This window comes from Danio rerio, chromosome 23 (assembly GCF_052040795.2).
Source record: "Danio rerio strain M-AB ecotype USA chromosome 23, GRCz13ab, whole genome shotgun sequence".
Taxonomy (NCBI): domain Eukaryota; kingdom Metazoa; phylum Chordata; class Actinopteri; order Cypriniformes; family Danionidae; genus Danio; species Danio rerio.
The window spans coordinates 47,772,501-47,787,157 of NC_141043.1; the positions used below are offsets into that span (position 1 = coordinate 47,772,501).

The 14,657-nt window shown below is 38.4% G+C and overlaps 1 protein-coding gene across 2 annotated transcripts; it reads left to right on the plus strand.

The window, feature by feature from the left end:
* The first annotated feature begins 959 nt into the window (after positions 1 to 959).
* LOC110438307 (uncharacterized) lies at positions 960 to 10,789 on the plus strand. Of its 2 annotated transcripts, XM_087307927.1 has the most exons (6): positions 960 to 1,194; positions 7,649 to 7,678; positions 7,760 to 7,807; positions 7,890 to 7,913; positions 10,330 to 10,480; positions 10,520 to 10,789. In XM_087307927.1, exons 1-6 carry the CDS (start codon positions 1,024 to 1,026, stop codon positions 10,669 to 10,671), a joined length of 576 nt encoding a protein of 191 aa, XP_087164053.1. In that variant the 5' UTR covers positions 960 to 1,023; the 3' UTR covers positions 10,672 to 10,789. The 2 variants fall into 2 exon arrangements, with proteins under 2 accessions (XP_087164053.1, XP_087164052.1); XM_087307926.1 differs by having other exon boundaries at positions 962 to 1,194; positions 10,330 to 10,789.
* The last annotated feature ends 3,868 nt before the right edge of the window (positions 10,790 to 14,657 follow it).

Here is a 14,657-nt window from a genome sequence, read left to right on the forward strand (position 1 = left end):
ACAGTATGCGAGAAGGACTGTAAGAGAAATTGTGTGTGTGAGAGAGAAATAGTGAGTGTGTGTGCGTGTATGTGTGCGTGTGTGCGAAATAGTGAGTGTGTGTGCGTGTATGTGTGCATGTGTCCGAAATAGTGAGTGTGTGTGCGTGTATGTGTGCGTGTGTCCGAAATAGTGAGTGTGTGTGCGTGTATGTGTGCATGTGTCCGAAATAGTGAGTGTGTGTGCGTGTATGTGTGCGTGTGTCCGAAATAGTGAGTGTGTGTGCGTGTATGTATGTGTGTGTGAGAAATAGTGAGTGTGTGTGCGTGTATGTATGCGTGTGTGAGAAATAGAGAGTGTGTGTGCGTGTATGTGTGTGAGAGCGAAATAGTGAGTGTGTGTGCGTGTATGTATGCGTGTGTGAGAAATAGTGAGTGTGTGTGCGTGTATGTGTGCGTGTGTCCGAAATAGTGAGTGTGTGTGCGTGTATGTGTGCGTGTGTGCGAAATAGTGAGTGTGTGTGCGTGTATGTGTGTGTGTGCGTGTGAAAGTGACTGTCTGTGTGTGCCTGTGAGAGAGAAATAGTGAGTGTGTGTGCGTGTATGTATGCGTGTGTGCGAAATAGTGAGTGTGTGTGCGTGTATGTGTGCGTGTGTCCGAAATAGTGAGTGTGTGTGCGTGTATGTGTGCGTGTGTCCGAAATAGTGAGTGTGTGTGTGTGTATGTGTGCGTGTGTCCGAAATAGTGAGTGTGTGTGCGTGTATGTGTGCGTGTGTGCGAAATAGTGAGTGTGTGTGCGTGTATGTGTGTGTGTGCGTGTGAAAGTGACTGTGTCTGTGTGTGCCTGTGAGAGAGAAATAGTGAGTGTGTGTGCATGTGTAAAATAGTATGCGAGAAAGAGTGTAAGAGAAATTGTGTGTGTGAGAGAGAAAGAAATAATTTGTGTGTGTGTGTGCGTGCGTGCGTGTGTGTGTGTGAGAGAGAGAGAGAGAGAGAGAGAGAGAGAGAGAGAGAGAGAGACAGAGATAGTCTGTGTGTGTGTGCATGCATCTCTGTGCATGTGTGTGTGCATGCGCGGCTGTCTGGTTGTGGTTGCACATATCTGAGGTTGAGTGTTTAATTAAATGTGAGTGTTTGCTGAAGCTCAGTCATTATTCTGACACCATGAGGATCCTTCAGAGCGTCTTCATCCTCAGCGCTGTCCTGTCCTGTGCCGTAAGTTCCCTCTACTCGCTCTTCTTGTGGTTATTTCTTTAGTTGGTTCTTTATCCACGGCTCCAGAGTCAGTCAAGGTTTAGAATTGTAATATTATTATGCTTTCTTTTTTTTTTTAAAGAAACCACTAGGCCTGCATTTATTTGATCCAAAATGCAACAAAACATCTTGAAATATTTGTTTTATTAACAGTGGTGTAAAGTAACTGATCACAAATACTCAAACTCCTGTAATCGAGTAGTTTTTCTCAGGAGTTGTAATTTACTGAGTAGTTTTATAAATGTGAACTTTTACTTCTCCTTGAGTACATGTTTAGTGCTGTATCTGTACTTTACTCCACTACTGTCCTTCAGCCTGCGTCACTACTGTATTATTTCTTGTCTGATTAGAAGAATCAGTCCTGTGATTCCTGTCCAATCACATCACACACAGAAGGTAAATCACCTCATAATGAACTACCTCAAAACATGGCCGATGTATAGACCTTTTTCTTGGAATGCAAAATTACCCATGATGCTTTGCGTGTATGCGCAAGGAGAATGCGAAGAACTTCCGGTCGGCAGCTGATGCGTGTAAACAGTCACATTTGGACAGCTTTGAAACGATAGTTTTAATCTATTTTACCTGCTTTTGTCCTCTTTGAACTAATACTGTTGTCCATCAGCAGCATCTCCTGGACTGATCATTTACAGAAATGTGATCTAATAGGATGGAAAACAGCTGCTGTGAGGCGTTTTCCCCTCGTTGTCAGACGGCATCTTCAGCAGTTTAAATGAAGCCTCGTCATCGCTAAAGTCAACATTTTCTCTTTATTTCACATATATAACCAGCCCAGACTAATGTAATTCACCAAAATGTTTGACACACACATGTAGCCTGTACTGTGCCACTGACACACTGATTTAATAACTGTGACAAAGTGAAAATATAGGCTAGTGTCATCTCGAAATGACAGAAAAACACAAACCGTGGTGAAAACAACACACGAAATAAAACACAAACGGCTCGCCATTAGAATGAACAGCAAATCAGCAGCAGAGGATCAATAACAGACTTTTATTGCTCATTTTTGTAAATTTCACGACTTTCATACCTGTTAAGTTTCATGCCAGTACCCTGGTTTGCTCTCTCTCTCTCTCTCTCTCTATCTCTCTCTCTCTCTCTCTCTCTCTGTGTGTGTGTGTGTGTGTGTGTTTGTGTGTGTTAAAGAGCCGCCAAGCTAACAGCTGACAGGCCGGGATCGCACACACACACTGTACGTTATTTCTGACGGCAGACACGTGAACTAGGAGAACGTTTTTCTCGTATTTCTGACGCGCTTGAACCACATGTGACAGATTATAACGGCTTTAACAGACACATTTCTAAGTTTTGTGTCACAAAAACACTCTGTTATCCATTAAAAACGTTATTGAAACCCATTTTCGGAGCGGAAATTACCAGTTGTACACGCTGTAAACGGAACTTTCTAGCATTCTACCGGAAGACGCTGGTCGCTATGGCGCCCTCCATGCAGCAGCCATGAAAAAGGTCTATAAATGCAGAAAACCTTTTGAAAGTATTAAAAGTGTCCAAGAAGATGTTCAAAATCGTCACATGCAATTGACCCGGAGGCTGTGCAGATGCAGTTCACTAATGAGAAGATGACGGATGTTTGCTGCATGATGACCAAAATGGTCTTAAACACCCAGCAGACACAAGACATCAACATGACTTCAGATTGACCTTGTACAAAAAGCGTAGTCACCAAGAGGCTAGTGTAATTTTACAGTCTTTTTTTTACAGTCTAATTTTACAAATTACACTCTAGTGTAATTTGGGAAACAGCCACTAGATGGCGCGGCGGCCATTTTGGAGTGAAAACTCCAATAGAACAACAGCATATTATACGACTGTAAAATAAACTATTAAAAGTGCTGATGATTGTGATGGTAAGTGCTGTATTGTCATCTTTCAGGTTGTATCTCAGCTTTAATGCGCTTTTTAAATAAATAAGTAAAAAACAAAGCAGCTGCTTGCCATCGCGACAGCAATAAGATCCAATGGATGGCCTATAATGATGTTACAGCTTGACGTTGTGTGGACGTTACCACCATGACGTCTATCAGATATTGGATTTTGGTTGAATACATTGAATACATTTTGGATGAATACATGTCAGTGTTTGATGCTGGTTTAAGATGTTGGCTCAATGTTGGATTTTGGTCACTTTCTAAATTGTTACGCCCCGTGTGGCTCAGAGGATGGAAAAGGGCTTAACATAATTATGACAACCCAATATTTTAAGAATTCCTCTGAGATGTTAGCTGCTATGAATCAACACAGACAACGACGTGGCAAAAAAAACTGGTTCGCTTTATTACAATAAAGATAAAGAAGTGAATATTTAAATCACCCAAAGTATATTTACAAATATGTACAATAAAACAAAATGCAAATGCAAAAAGTAAACAAAAATACCTGATGGAGGGAAGGAGAATAAGCGGTGCCAAATCAAAGAAAATAACAAATTAGGCATGTAACATAAATCAACTAAATATCAACATCATGTGACGTTATTATTAGACATCAAAATAACTTTGACCTTAGACGCTGGCTAGACATTGAATTTTGGTCATCTCACATCACAACCTAAATCTAACCGAATATTAACGTCTTATGACATTGTGTATCTGCTCGGCAATAACTAAATGCACTACAGAATGTTACGTTTACACACACATACGCACAAAATGACTTGTAAACGCATCAGCTTTTTACAGTGTTATACTCACTACACTTAATTGAGTACTTTTGAAAGGTCTCATACTTTGAGTAATATTGACAACAGATACTTTTACTCTACTTACATTTTTAGGCAAGTAATGTTACTTTTACTTGAGTATGATACTTCAGGACTCTTTCCACCACTGATTATTTAAAATATATATATATATATATATATATATATATATATATATATTGCGATATATTATAAAATGTAATTTCAAGAGTTCGCACGTTGCTTGATATAAATTAGCAGGTTTGACATGCTGTCCCGGGAGAGAACCCTGAGCTCGGAGATACCTGAGTCCAGGGCGCCCGCCTGGTCATGTAGGGGTTTGAGATCAGGTAGACCTCAAGAGCTCCCCCTGGTAAAGGAGGAAAGGGGAGATGGGGAGTTTCTTCAAAAACAAAGTTAAGAAAGGTTGGATGAAATGGATTATTTATTGGAATGATTATGCGAGACCAGCCATGATCCATCATATCATGTGCTCCTCTGGAAATTTGTTTATAAAACTTCCTTTATTCCTGCGATTTACAAGCTGAATGTTTAGCATCATTACTCCAGTCACATCATCCTTCAGAAATCAGTGTAATGTGCTGAACTGATGATCAAAAAGCATTTGTGTTATGTTGATATGTCTTTTATTTTATTTTGAAGAATAAAGTTATATAAATCTATAAAAGAAATATAAATCCATTAAGAATGACTGAAAGTCATTTTTGATCAAGTTAAAGTATCCTTACTAATAAAAGTATTTATTTATATATATATATATATATATATATATATATATATATATATATATATATATATATATATATATATATATATTTTTTTTTTTTTTTTTTTTTTTACCAAACAAAAAAAAGCAAGAAAGAATAAAAATGTCCCTGACTGCAGAGCTTTTGAGTGATACCGTGTATAATGTTACAAAAACATTTAGGGCCTACTCACACTATGCCATCCGTACCGTGCCCAGGCCCGTTTCCCGGATCGTTTGAGAAGTGTGAGTGCGCTGAATCGGGCTCAAGCACGGTTCACTTGGCCGGCCCTGGCCCGGTTGGAAGAGGTGGGCCTAAGCGCGGTTCACTTGGGCTTTGGCGCGGTACGCTTGTGTGTGAGTGCAAAATGCGCCAAAGCCCGAAACTGAAGCGATACGTGACTTTTAAGGGGCTGTTTCATATGGATTTATTAATCATTCTTACTGTTCAGTGATCGCAAACTGCCGTAGTTTATTAAAGACGCAAACCCCTCTCTGCACCACAGCTGCGCGCCTTCAGCAGACCTCCTCATTCCTGCAGCACAAGGGCTTTATGATTGTTTATGAGCGCCAAAAGTGGCGGATCTGTCCAGTAAAATATCTGACTGCGTGTCACCGCATCCCTAAGGACTGTTTGGCGAAATATTTGACTGCATGTCACTGCATAATAAACGACTGAAACAATATAACTAGAGAAATCTCCACTGTGCTACTGGGTGAGAGCGTATGGCAAGCCGTTTTAGCATTTAAACCTTGTTCAGACTATCCATAAATATATTTAGAGATATCTCTAATTATATTTTGACTAGTCATAATTATAATTCGACTAGTCAGATTGGAGATATCTGCAAATATATTATGACTGACTAGTCATATTCCTCCATTGACTTCCATTGAAAAATATTTGCAGATATCTCTAAATGAGTTTTGACTAGTCACAATTGTAATTAGAGATATCTCCAAATGAATTTTGACTAGTCAAAAAATCCAATTCAAGATATCTACAACTGTAATTCGACTATTAGTAAACTAATTAGAGATATCTTCAAAAATATTTGTGAATATCTCTAAATATGATGAATTAAAGATATCTCCAAATGTAATATGTCTAGTAAAAACTCAGAGATATCTCTAATTATAATTGTTACTAGTCAAAATTTATCTGATTTCGTACTAGTACAATTGTAATTGCAGATATCTCTAATTGTCATTCTGAGTAGTGGAATTATAATTATGACTAGTCAAAATATAATTAGAGATATCTCTAATATATTTATGGAGTCAGAACAAAGATTTAAATGCTAAAAAGGCTTGCCATGGAGAGCGCTTCTCACTGAACTGAGCAGCAGCGATGACGTGAGCGTGCCGAGGCCCGATATGGTGTGAGCGCGGGCCGTCGGGGGAGACGGGAGGGGGGACAAGCGTGCTTTGGCCCGGTTCGAGGCAACTGTATCTAGTGTGAGTACGGCCTTAGATAAATGCTGACATCAAGAAATCGTCAAGAAATTGCTCGACTGTTAATAAATATTGATGATACTACTACTACTACTACTGATTCATTCATTCATTCATTTCCTTTTCGGCTTAGTCCCTTTATTAATCCGGGGTCGACACAGCAGAATGAACCGCCAACTTATCCAGCACGTTTTTACACAGCGGATGCCCTTCCAGCCGCAACCCATCTCTGGGAAACATCCACACACACTCATTCACACTCATACACAACAGACAATTTAGCCTACCCAATACACCTGTACAGCATGTCTTTGGACTGTGGGAGAACCACCCGGAGGAAACCCACACAAACACAGGGAGAACATGCAAACTCACTACTACTATAATTACAAAAACAAGCTAAGCATATTACTGATTTCTGAATGATCATGTGACTGCAGTGATGATGCTAAAAATTTTGAAATCACAAAAATAAATGACATTTTACAATCTATAATAATAATAATTCCTTACATTTATATAGCACTTTTCTGGACACTCAAAGCGCATTATGCCGTTTTGAAGGGGATGTCTTCATCCACCATCAGTGTGCAGCATCCACCAGGATGACATGATGGCAGCCATATTGCATCAGACCGCACATGTAACCCCGCCGGTCCTACACCACCCAACCCGCTCCAAGCTGGTTTCAAACCAGCGACCTTCCGCATGGGAGTCGGTTGCTCTACCAAGGAGGCTAAAGACCATGGCCTGCACAGCACTTACTAGCTGGCCTCTGCTAGACTCAACCCCCTAAACCTCACTCCCATCCAGGTCACGGCACCAATGTAACCCCTCTGGTTCTACGTCACCCAACCCAATCCAAGCTGGTATCGAACCGGTGACCTTCCACATGGGAGTCGGTTGCTCTAACAAGGAGGCTATAGACCATGACCTCTGGCATCTGTCGCTAGAGCACCTTTAGAGGTCAGAGGAGTGAGGTTTACCTGCACAGCACTTCACTAACTGGTCTCTGCTACACACACCACACACCAGCTGATTGGTGGAGAGGAGACCAATTATGATATGTGGAGGGTTAGGAGGCCATGATGGACAGAGGCCAGTTGGCAGATTTGGCCAGGATACTGGGGTTAAACACCTACTCTTTTTCTAAGGACATCCTGGGACTTTTAACAACCACAGAGAGTCGGGACCTCGGTTTAACGTCTCATCCGAAAGACGGCACTCACTGAGCAGTATCAGTCCCCACTGAGTCCCCATCAATATACAGAGGCATTTAGGACCCACACAGACCACAGGTTGAGCACCCCCTGCTGGTCTCACTTACCTCCCTTTCCAGCAGCAATCTAGCTTTCCTGTTTCCTTTTCTTTTTCTGTACTTTGGATCAAACCAATGCAGGCCTGGTGAGCAGAAGAGACTGATTTAAACATCTTTCTGTGTGTTCATTCTGTGTGTTTTTCTGTTTCTGCAGTGGATCTCTGCAGCAGGCGAGACGCTGACTGTAAGTTCACATAATACATAACAATAATGATTATTGATTGCTTTCAGGTGTCATACAGTCAGTCTGTCGTGTTTGTTTTAGGTGTCTGTTTATTACCCGTCTGGCTACATTTGGGTCAGTCCATACCAGGTATATGTGAGCAGAACGACTCTGTTTTCTCGGTCATTGCTTTGTGTTTACACCATTATATTGACTGGGATTTCTTTTACAGGCAATCCCGGTTCTGACACACTATGTAAGTGATTCTGAGTGAATGAATATCTGTAAATTAGCAGTTTTCTGCATTCGTGACTGATTTTGAATCGCATTATTAGGGCTTGTTTCTTCAAACAACTTTTAACCTTGAAAAGTTTGGAAAGTAACATTTCATGAACATTTTTAATAGTCTACAGTGCTGTATTGTGTGTGTTGGTGTTGTATATTACACTACAAAATTCTTGTTATAAACTGCCAGCACATTTTCTGTATTTTACACACTTATTTATCTCTATACATTATTTATTTTTTCTTCTTTTTATTGATTTTTCCTTTTTATAAATAATGCAGATGAATATCCAATACAGAGCATTAGCATAAACGCAGAACAATACAACATAAATAAATACAATAAACAAATAACACCATTTCAGTTGCAAAAGTAAACCAAACCAGAACACACACAAGAAGAAAAAAATAATAAAATAAAAGGAGAGAAATAAAAAATAAATAAATAAGTAAAAAGAGAGAAATAAAAAAATAAAATAAATAAAAGAAGAGAAATAAAAAATTAAAATAAATAAATAAAAGGAGAGAAATAAAAAAATAAAAATAAATAAATAAATGGAGAGAAATAAATAAATAAATAAATAAATAAAAGGAGAGAAATAAAAAACTAAATGAAAGGAGAGAAATAAAAAATTTAAATAAATAAACATAAGGAGAGAAATAAAAAAATAAGTAAAAGGAGAGAAATTAAAAAATTAAAATAAATAAATAAAAGCAGAGAAATAAAAAAATTAAAATAAATAAATAAAAGGAGAGAAATAAAAAACTAAATGAAAGGAGAGAAATAAAATATTAAAATAAATAAACATAAGGAGAGAAATAAAAAAATATAAATAAATAAATAAAAGGAGAGAAAAAAAAAATAAAAATAAATAAACACACAGAGAAATAAAAAAATATATAAATAAATAAAAGAAGAGAATTAAAAAAACAATAAATTAATAAAAGGAGAGAAAAAATAAATAAATAAAAAAAGGAGAGAAATAAAAAATAAAAATAAATAAATAAAAGGAGAGAAATAAAAAAATAAATAAATAAAAGGAGAGACATAAAAAACAATAAATTAATAAAAGGAGAGAAATAAAAAAATAATAAATAAAAGGAGAGAAATAAAAAATTTAAATAAATAAATAAAAGGAGAGAAATAAACAAATAAAAATAAATAAATAAAAGGAGAGAAAAAAACAATAAATAAATAAAAGGAGAGAAATAAAATAAAAATAAATAAATAAAAGTAGAGAACTAAAAAAAAAACAATAAATAAATAAATGGAGAGAAATAAAAAAAAGGGGGGGGGGTTGCTAATATCTTAACCTTAATTATTATTTTGTCTCGTTACATGTTTACTAACATTGTGGGTCACAGAAATTTAGAAGTTTTCCCCATTTATCAAAATAAATTTCAGTTCTTCCATGTTAACTATAGGTGTTTTTCATAGGCTGCAACTCGTCCTTACTCTGAGATCCACTCGAAGATCAGAGGCCTAGTGGAGGATTTCCAGTTTTTAACAATCACCAGTCTGCCTTATCTCTATATATTATTTCTTATATATTTTATTATTTCAAATTAATAAAACGTCATTAAGTATCATTTTGTTACACCGTAGAGTTGAATTTTGTGTGTATATCAGTGCTATGAATGCATCTTAAGCCATGCATCTTAAGTGATTTCAGTTTAAAATGTTAAATACTTTTTCTCACAGAACACATCAATCCACTTATTAATACATGCGTTAACAACCCTAAGAGAGTATGGATTAGTTTACGATGGATTTATGCAATTTTGGAAATTTCAAAATAAAAGCCACTTTCCAACAGCATTATACAGCCTGAAAGAATCAGGATCAAATTTAATAATAGTCTGACTGTGATTGTCTGACAGAAGAACAATTTTTTCCTCTAAGAATGGCTTTAATTATGGGGTAATTAACATTTTTGGGTGAGCTATTCCTTTAAAGGGGTAAAGACATACCTAGGTTTTAATCCTAGTTGTGGTATTTTGGTGACTGTCGCTTTAAATTTAAATGAGATTGTGGGTGGAGCTAGAAATGCTTCTGTGACTGTAAAAGCCTACATAATGGCAGATTCAAAAACAAGACTGACGTCCTATGCTAATGAGGGAGTGATGGTCACAAGTGGGCGGGGCTTTCCCCTTCTGATGACACGTACAAAGGGAGAATGTCAATCAAAGTGTTTCTGCTGAAAGTTTTATTATGTCTGATTATAATTAATACAATAAACACATGTTGAACATTAGAATCTAGTTATGTTTACAGACTGCTGACACACAACAGGGTTTAAACCCCTTATAAAAGTGATTTTTGCATAATAGCTCCCCTTTAATTTAGTTTTACAGCTTCTCAATAATTAAATGTTTGTGCTTTTCAGGTTATTCCAGTGCCTCTCAAAACAACTGGATCTGAGAGGACAACAACCCCAAGACCAATCCTGACCACCACACAAAAACCGGCCCCACCAGGCCCTGTGACCTCTGAACCTCCCACTGTGACCCCAGCCACGCCCACTGTGAGCCCGCCAGGCCCCGTGTCTACAGCCACGCCCACTGTGAGCCCAGCAGGCCCTGTGTCTACAGCCACGCCCACTGTGAGCCCAGCAGGCCCTGTGTCTACAGCCACGCCCACTGTGAGCCCACCAGGTCCTGTAATTACAGCCACGCCGAATGTGACCTCTGAGCCTCCCACCACAGCAACCCGGCGAGGAGACAACTGAGGTGCTGATAACATTTTCAGACAAAAATGGGAAACTTTTGTTTTGCATGTTCGTGTACACCATAACGAAATGCATAAGAAGAAAATGCATAAAATAAAAGTGGAAAAATGTTACAAAATTCCTTTGTTTTTTTGTGTCCTTGTAAACTAAACACCTGAAAGTCTTAATGACATCACATTTTAAATAAAACATTAATAGATGGACATGGACAGATTGTTTTTGTGTAAAAGTTAATATTATTTTAAAGGACACATGATAAAAATCATCATTTGAAAGCTGTTTGGACAGAGCTGAGTGCAGGTATAGTGTGTCCACGGTCATTTTGGAGTGATATAAACACAATGGGCTCTATTTTGAGGTCCATGCGCAGAGCGCAAAACGCAGGGCGCTAAGGCTTTCAGGGCGTGTCAGAACGCATTTTTGCTAATTTAAGGACGGGAAAATCCGCTTTGCGCCATGGCACATGGTCTAAAAGGGTTGAGTTTATTTTCTTAATGAGTTATAGGTGTGTTTTGAGAATAAACCAATCAGAGTCTCATCTCCCATTCCCTTTAAGAGTCAGCTGCGTCGCGCCAAGAGCGCATTCGCTATTTACAGGACGTAAAGTAAGTCTAAGTGGAAAATCTGAGCATTTCACAAGCAAACAGTTCACAGAAAACTGTAAACAGAGCATCTACTGCGTGACAATGAGAGATAATGGATCTACTTTCACTTTCGCTCTTGGATAGGGAAACCTTTACGCACAGACATCAATTAGTCTATAAATAATTAATTGCGTTTGTTAAGCGCAAATATTCGTTTCAAAACTGTTTCTAAATTCAGTTCTAATTTCCAGCAAACGAATAAATGAACAATAATAATGAAGTGTGCTCAAAAACCTAATATTTATATTTATTTATTTATATATTTATATTTATATTTATATGCTAATGTTATATCCTAAAACACATGCTGTGCCCCATATGGTCTAAAACCTGACAGGTGGACAAATCTAAGCTTGTTTTTAATAAAACAAATATAAATATGGATATAATAAATAATACTGCTAATAATAATAACATTATACAGAAGCAAAATGAATGAACTGAAAAAGCCTCCTGAGATGAAGAAGACATAAAAGCAGTGGTTTTTCATATTTATGTAGGCTAGAAAATAATATATTTTGTAATATTTTAATCCTTTATATTTATATCCTATATCTATTCTTATTATATCCTATATATATCCCTAATATTTACATTTTTCATATGTAAATATATTTGCCTATTGCTCTCTTGTGTGTATTAAGCAGTGTGTAAACAAATTGCGCTGGAGTTTAGACCGGGTTTGTTTTGGTCTATTGAAAAATCTATTTTAGTTTCTCAAAATAGCAACGCACCAGCGGTCCGCCTCAGAACGCCTTCCTTTATAGACCAGCATGATATGGGTGCACATATGTGCGCTAATGCATTTGCTATTTAAACAGCGTAGCGCAACGCCTCAAAACCACTCTTGCGCCAAGCTGAAACTACCAAACAAGTATTGCGTCGCGCCTTGCGCCACATTACGCCGGGTGTATGATAGGGCCCAATAAGTCTCTTTTTCTTTTTTAAATCTCCTGATGTTAAAATAGGATCTAAATCCCTTCGATTTTGAGGCCCACCGCATCGTGACGTAGGAGTGCGGTTTCCCCGCCCAATGATTTGATTGACAGCCGCGTATTAACATGTCTCCATAGTAAAGCGTATAATCATATCAACAAGACAGGACGTGCGCAAATAAGCAGCCAGGATTGAAAGATCTGTTCAGCTCTCTGTGATCATCAATCATCATCAAATAAGTTCAAGAAAGAGTTTTACAAAATTAAAATGTTTTAAAACAATGCATGGTAATAAATTACAGCGATTTACTTCAGTTTTACTTCATTACCACAGCCGCGTGTCAGTACAATTATAAAATTCATGCTCGTGACTTCCAGTGGCATTTTTTTGCTGTCCTGACAAACGTAAGAACTTGACGTGCCTGTCTGACTTTAATTTGACCGGCCTTTCAAACACTCCTACAAGGTATTTTACTTCCCTTCCCTTTAATTCTGCCTTTTTAAGTTTCTCTCGCATCGGTTTCGCCTCCATTTCTGCTTTCACATATGTGTTTAAAAAAATAAAAAGCAAAAATCATTAATAATTAAACTCATCCACGCAATAAATCATAATATATCTTTTCATTCCCCAATCCGCCCAACCCACAGATTATCCGCAGCGTCTGTGGATATAACTGTCATCCGCGCATTACTAATCCATACAGAAGTGGATATTAACATGTATCCTGTCACATTTGCCGTGCAAAGTTAAACTCGCACGCTGTTTGTGCGTGAATCCACTGTGTGCGAACTTTGTAATGACATTGTTTGTGACTCATTGAAAGGCTTGAATTAACTCCACAACAAATACATCAAATAATCATTGGGAAAGTTCTTACTGTAGTAATTCTCACAGACGTTACGTGAGATCTGCTTCCTTCATGTCTGTCACTGTGCTGTTTATCTGACGCAGGCACACACTGACAGGCACAGGAGAACAGTAGGTGGGGAGAACCAGAATTAAAGGCACAGCAACAAAAAGAGCTAAAGTGTGTTTAAAGGAGAAAATTCCAATATTTAGAAAGCTATAATATATAATCTGATGGGTGCTTTGAGCTGAAACTTTACAGACACACTCTGGAGACACAAAAGACATATATAAAATATAGAAAAAGGGGTAAAATAGGTGCCCTTTCCAATGCAATGCTTTTCAGTTTTTGGCTACATCATTGCCTTATAATATAAACATAACCAGTGTGTGTGTCTGTCTGTTCACGTACACTGGAATTTGTGCTTGGTTTAAAAAAAGGCATCTGCACCAATAAACAGCAAAGAAAATAACAGCATTGCTCAATGCTGTGGCTGTCTTAATCATTCACTGCGTGGCATTGGGTAATTAAAGCCTACCAGTGCAGACATGTTGAACGGCACACTTCTAAGGCACCTAACCTATCTGTTTAATCATCATATATTATTGTCTGACATGCTCATGTAAATAGCTGGAAGGGATTAAAGACTACTAAAACTCAACACTTGTATTTTTCAGTAGTGCTTTTACAAGATGTAAAATAAGCCTCTGATGTGCCTGACCCCACTGGTCCTACAACACCCAACCCGCTCTGAGCTGGGATCAAACCGGCGACCCTTCGCATGGGAGATGGGTGCTCTAACAAGGAGGCTAAAAGACATGATCTCTAGTGCCTGTCGCTAGAGCACCTTTAAAGGTTAGAGAAGTGAGGTTTACCCGCACAGCACTTCACTAGCTGGTATTTGTTACACTCAACCCTCTAAACCTCACTCCCATCCGGGTCAAAACACCAATACAACCCCACGGGTCTCACACCAGCCAACCCGCTCTGAGGTGGGATCAAACCGGCGACCTTCCGCATTGGAAGTCAGTTGCTCTAACAAGGAGGCTAAAGACAATGGCCTCCAGTGGCTGTTGCTAGAGCACCTTTAAAGGTCAGAGGAGTGAGGTTTACCTGCATAACACTTCACTATCTGGCCTCCGTTACACTCACCCTCTAAACCTCACTTCCATCTGGGTCACGGCACCAATATAACCCCACTGGTCTTACACCAGCCAACCTGCTCTGAGCTGGAATCAAACCGGCGAACTTCCGCATTGGAGTCGGTTGCTCTAACAAGGATGCTAAAGACCATGGCCTCTAGCCAGGGGTGTAGCAACTGGGGTGGACAGGGGATACGTAACTTTCACTTTTAGAGACAGACCATTTAGAAACAGGTGATTAATAATAAAAATGAATTTAAAATTTTGAATTCAATCCCTGTCCAACCCCCTTTTAAAATACGCCCGTCGCTAGAGCACCTTAACGCCCCATTCATAAGGGGCGTCAGCGTCAACGCTGTGGGGGAAACCAGAGCACCTAAAGAAAATCCACACGAACGCAGGGAGAACATGCAAACT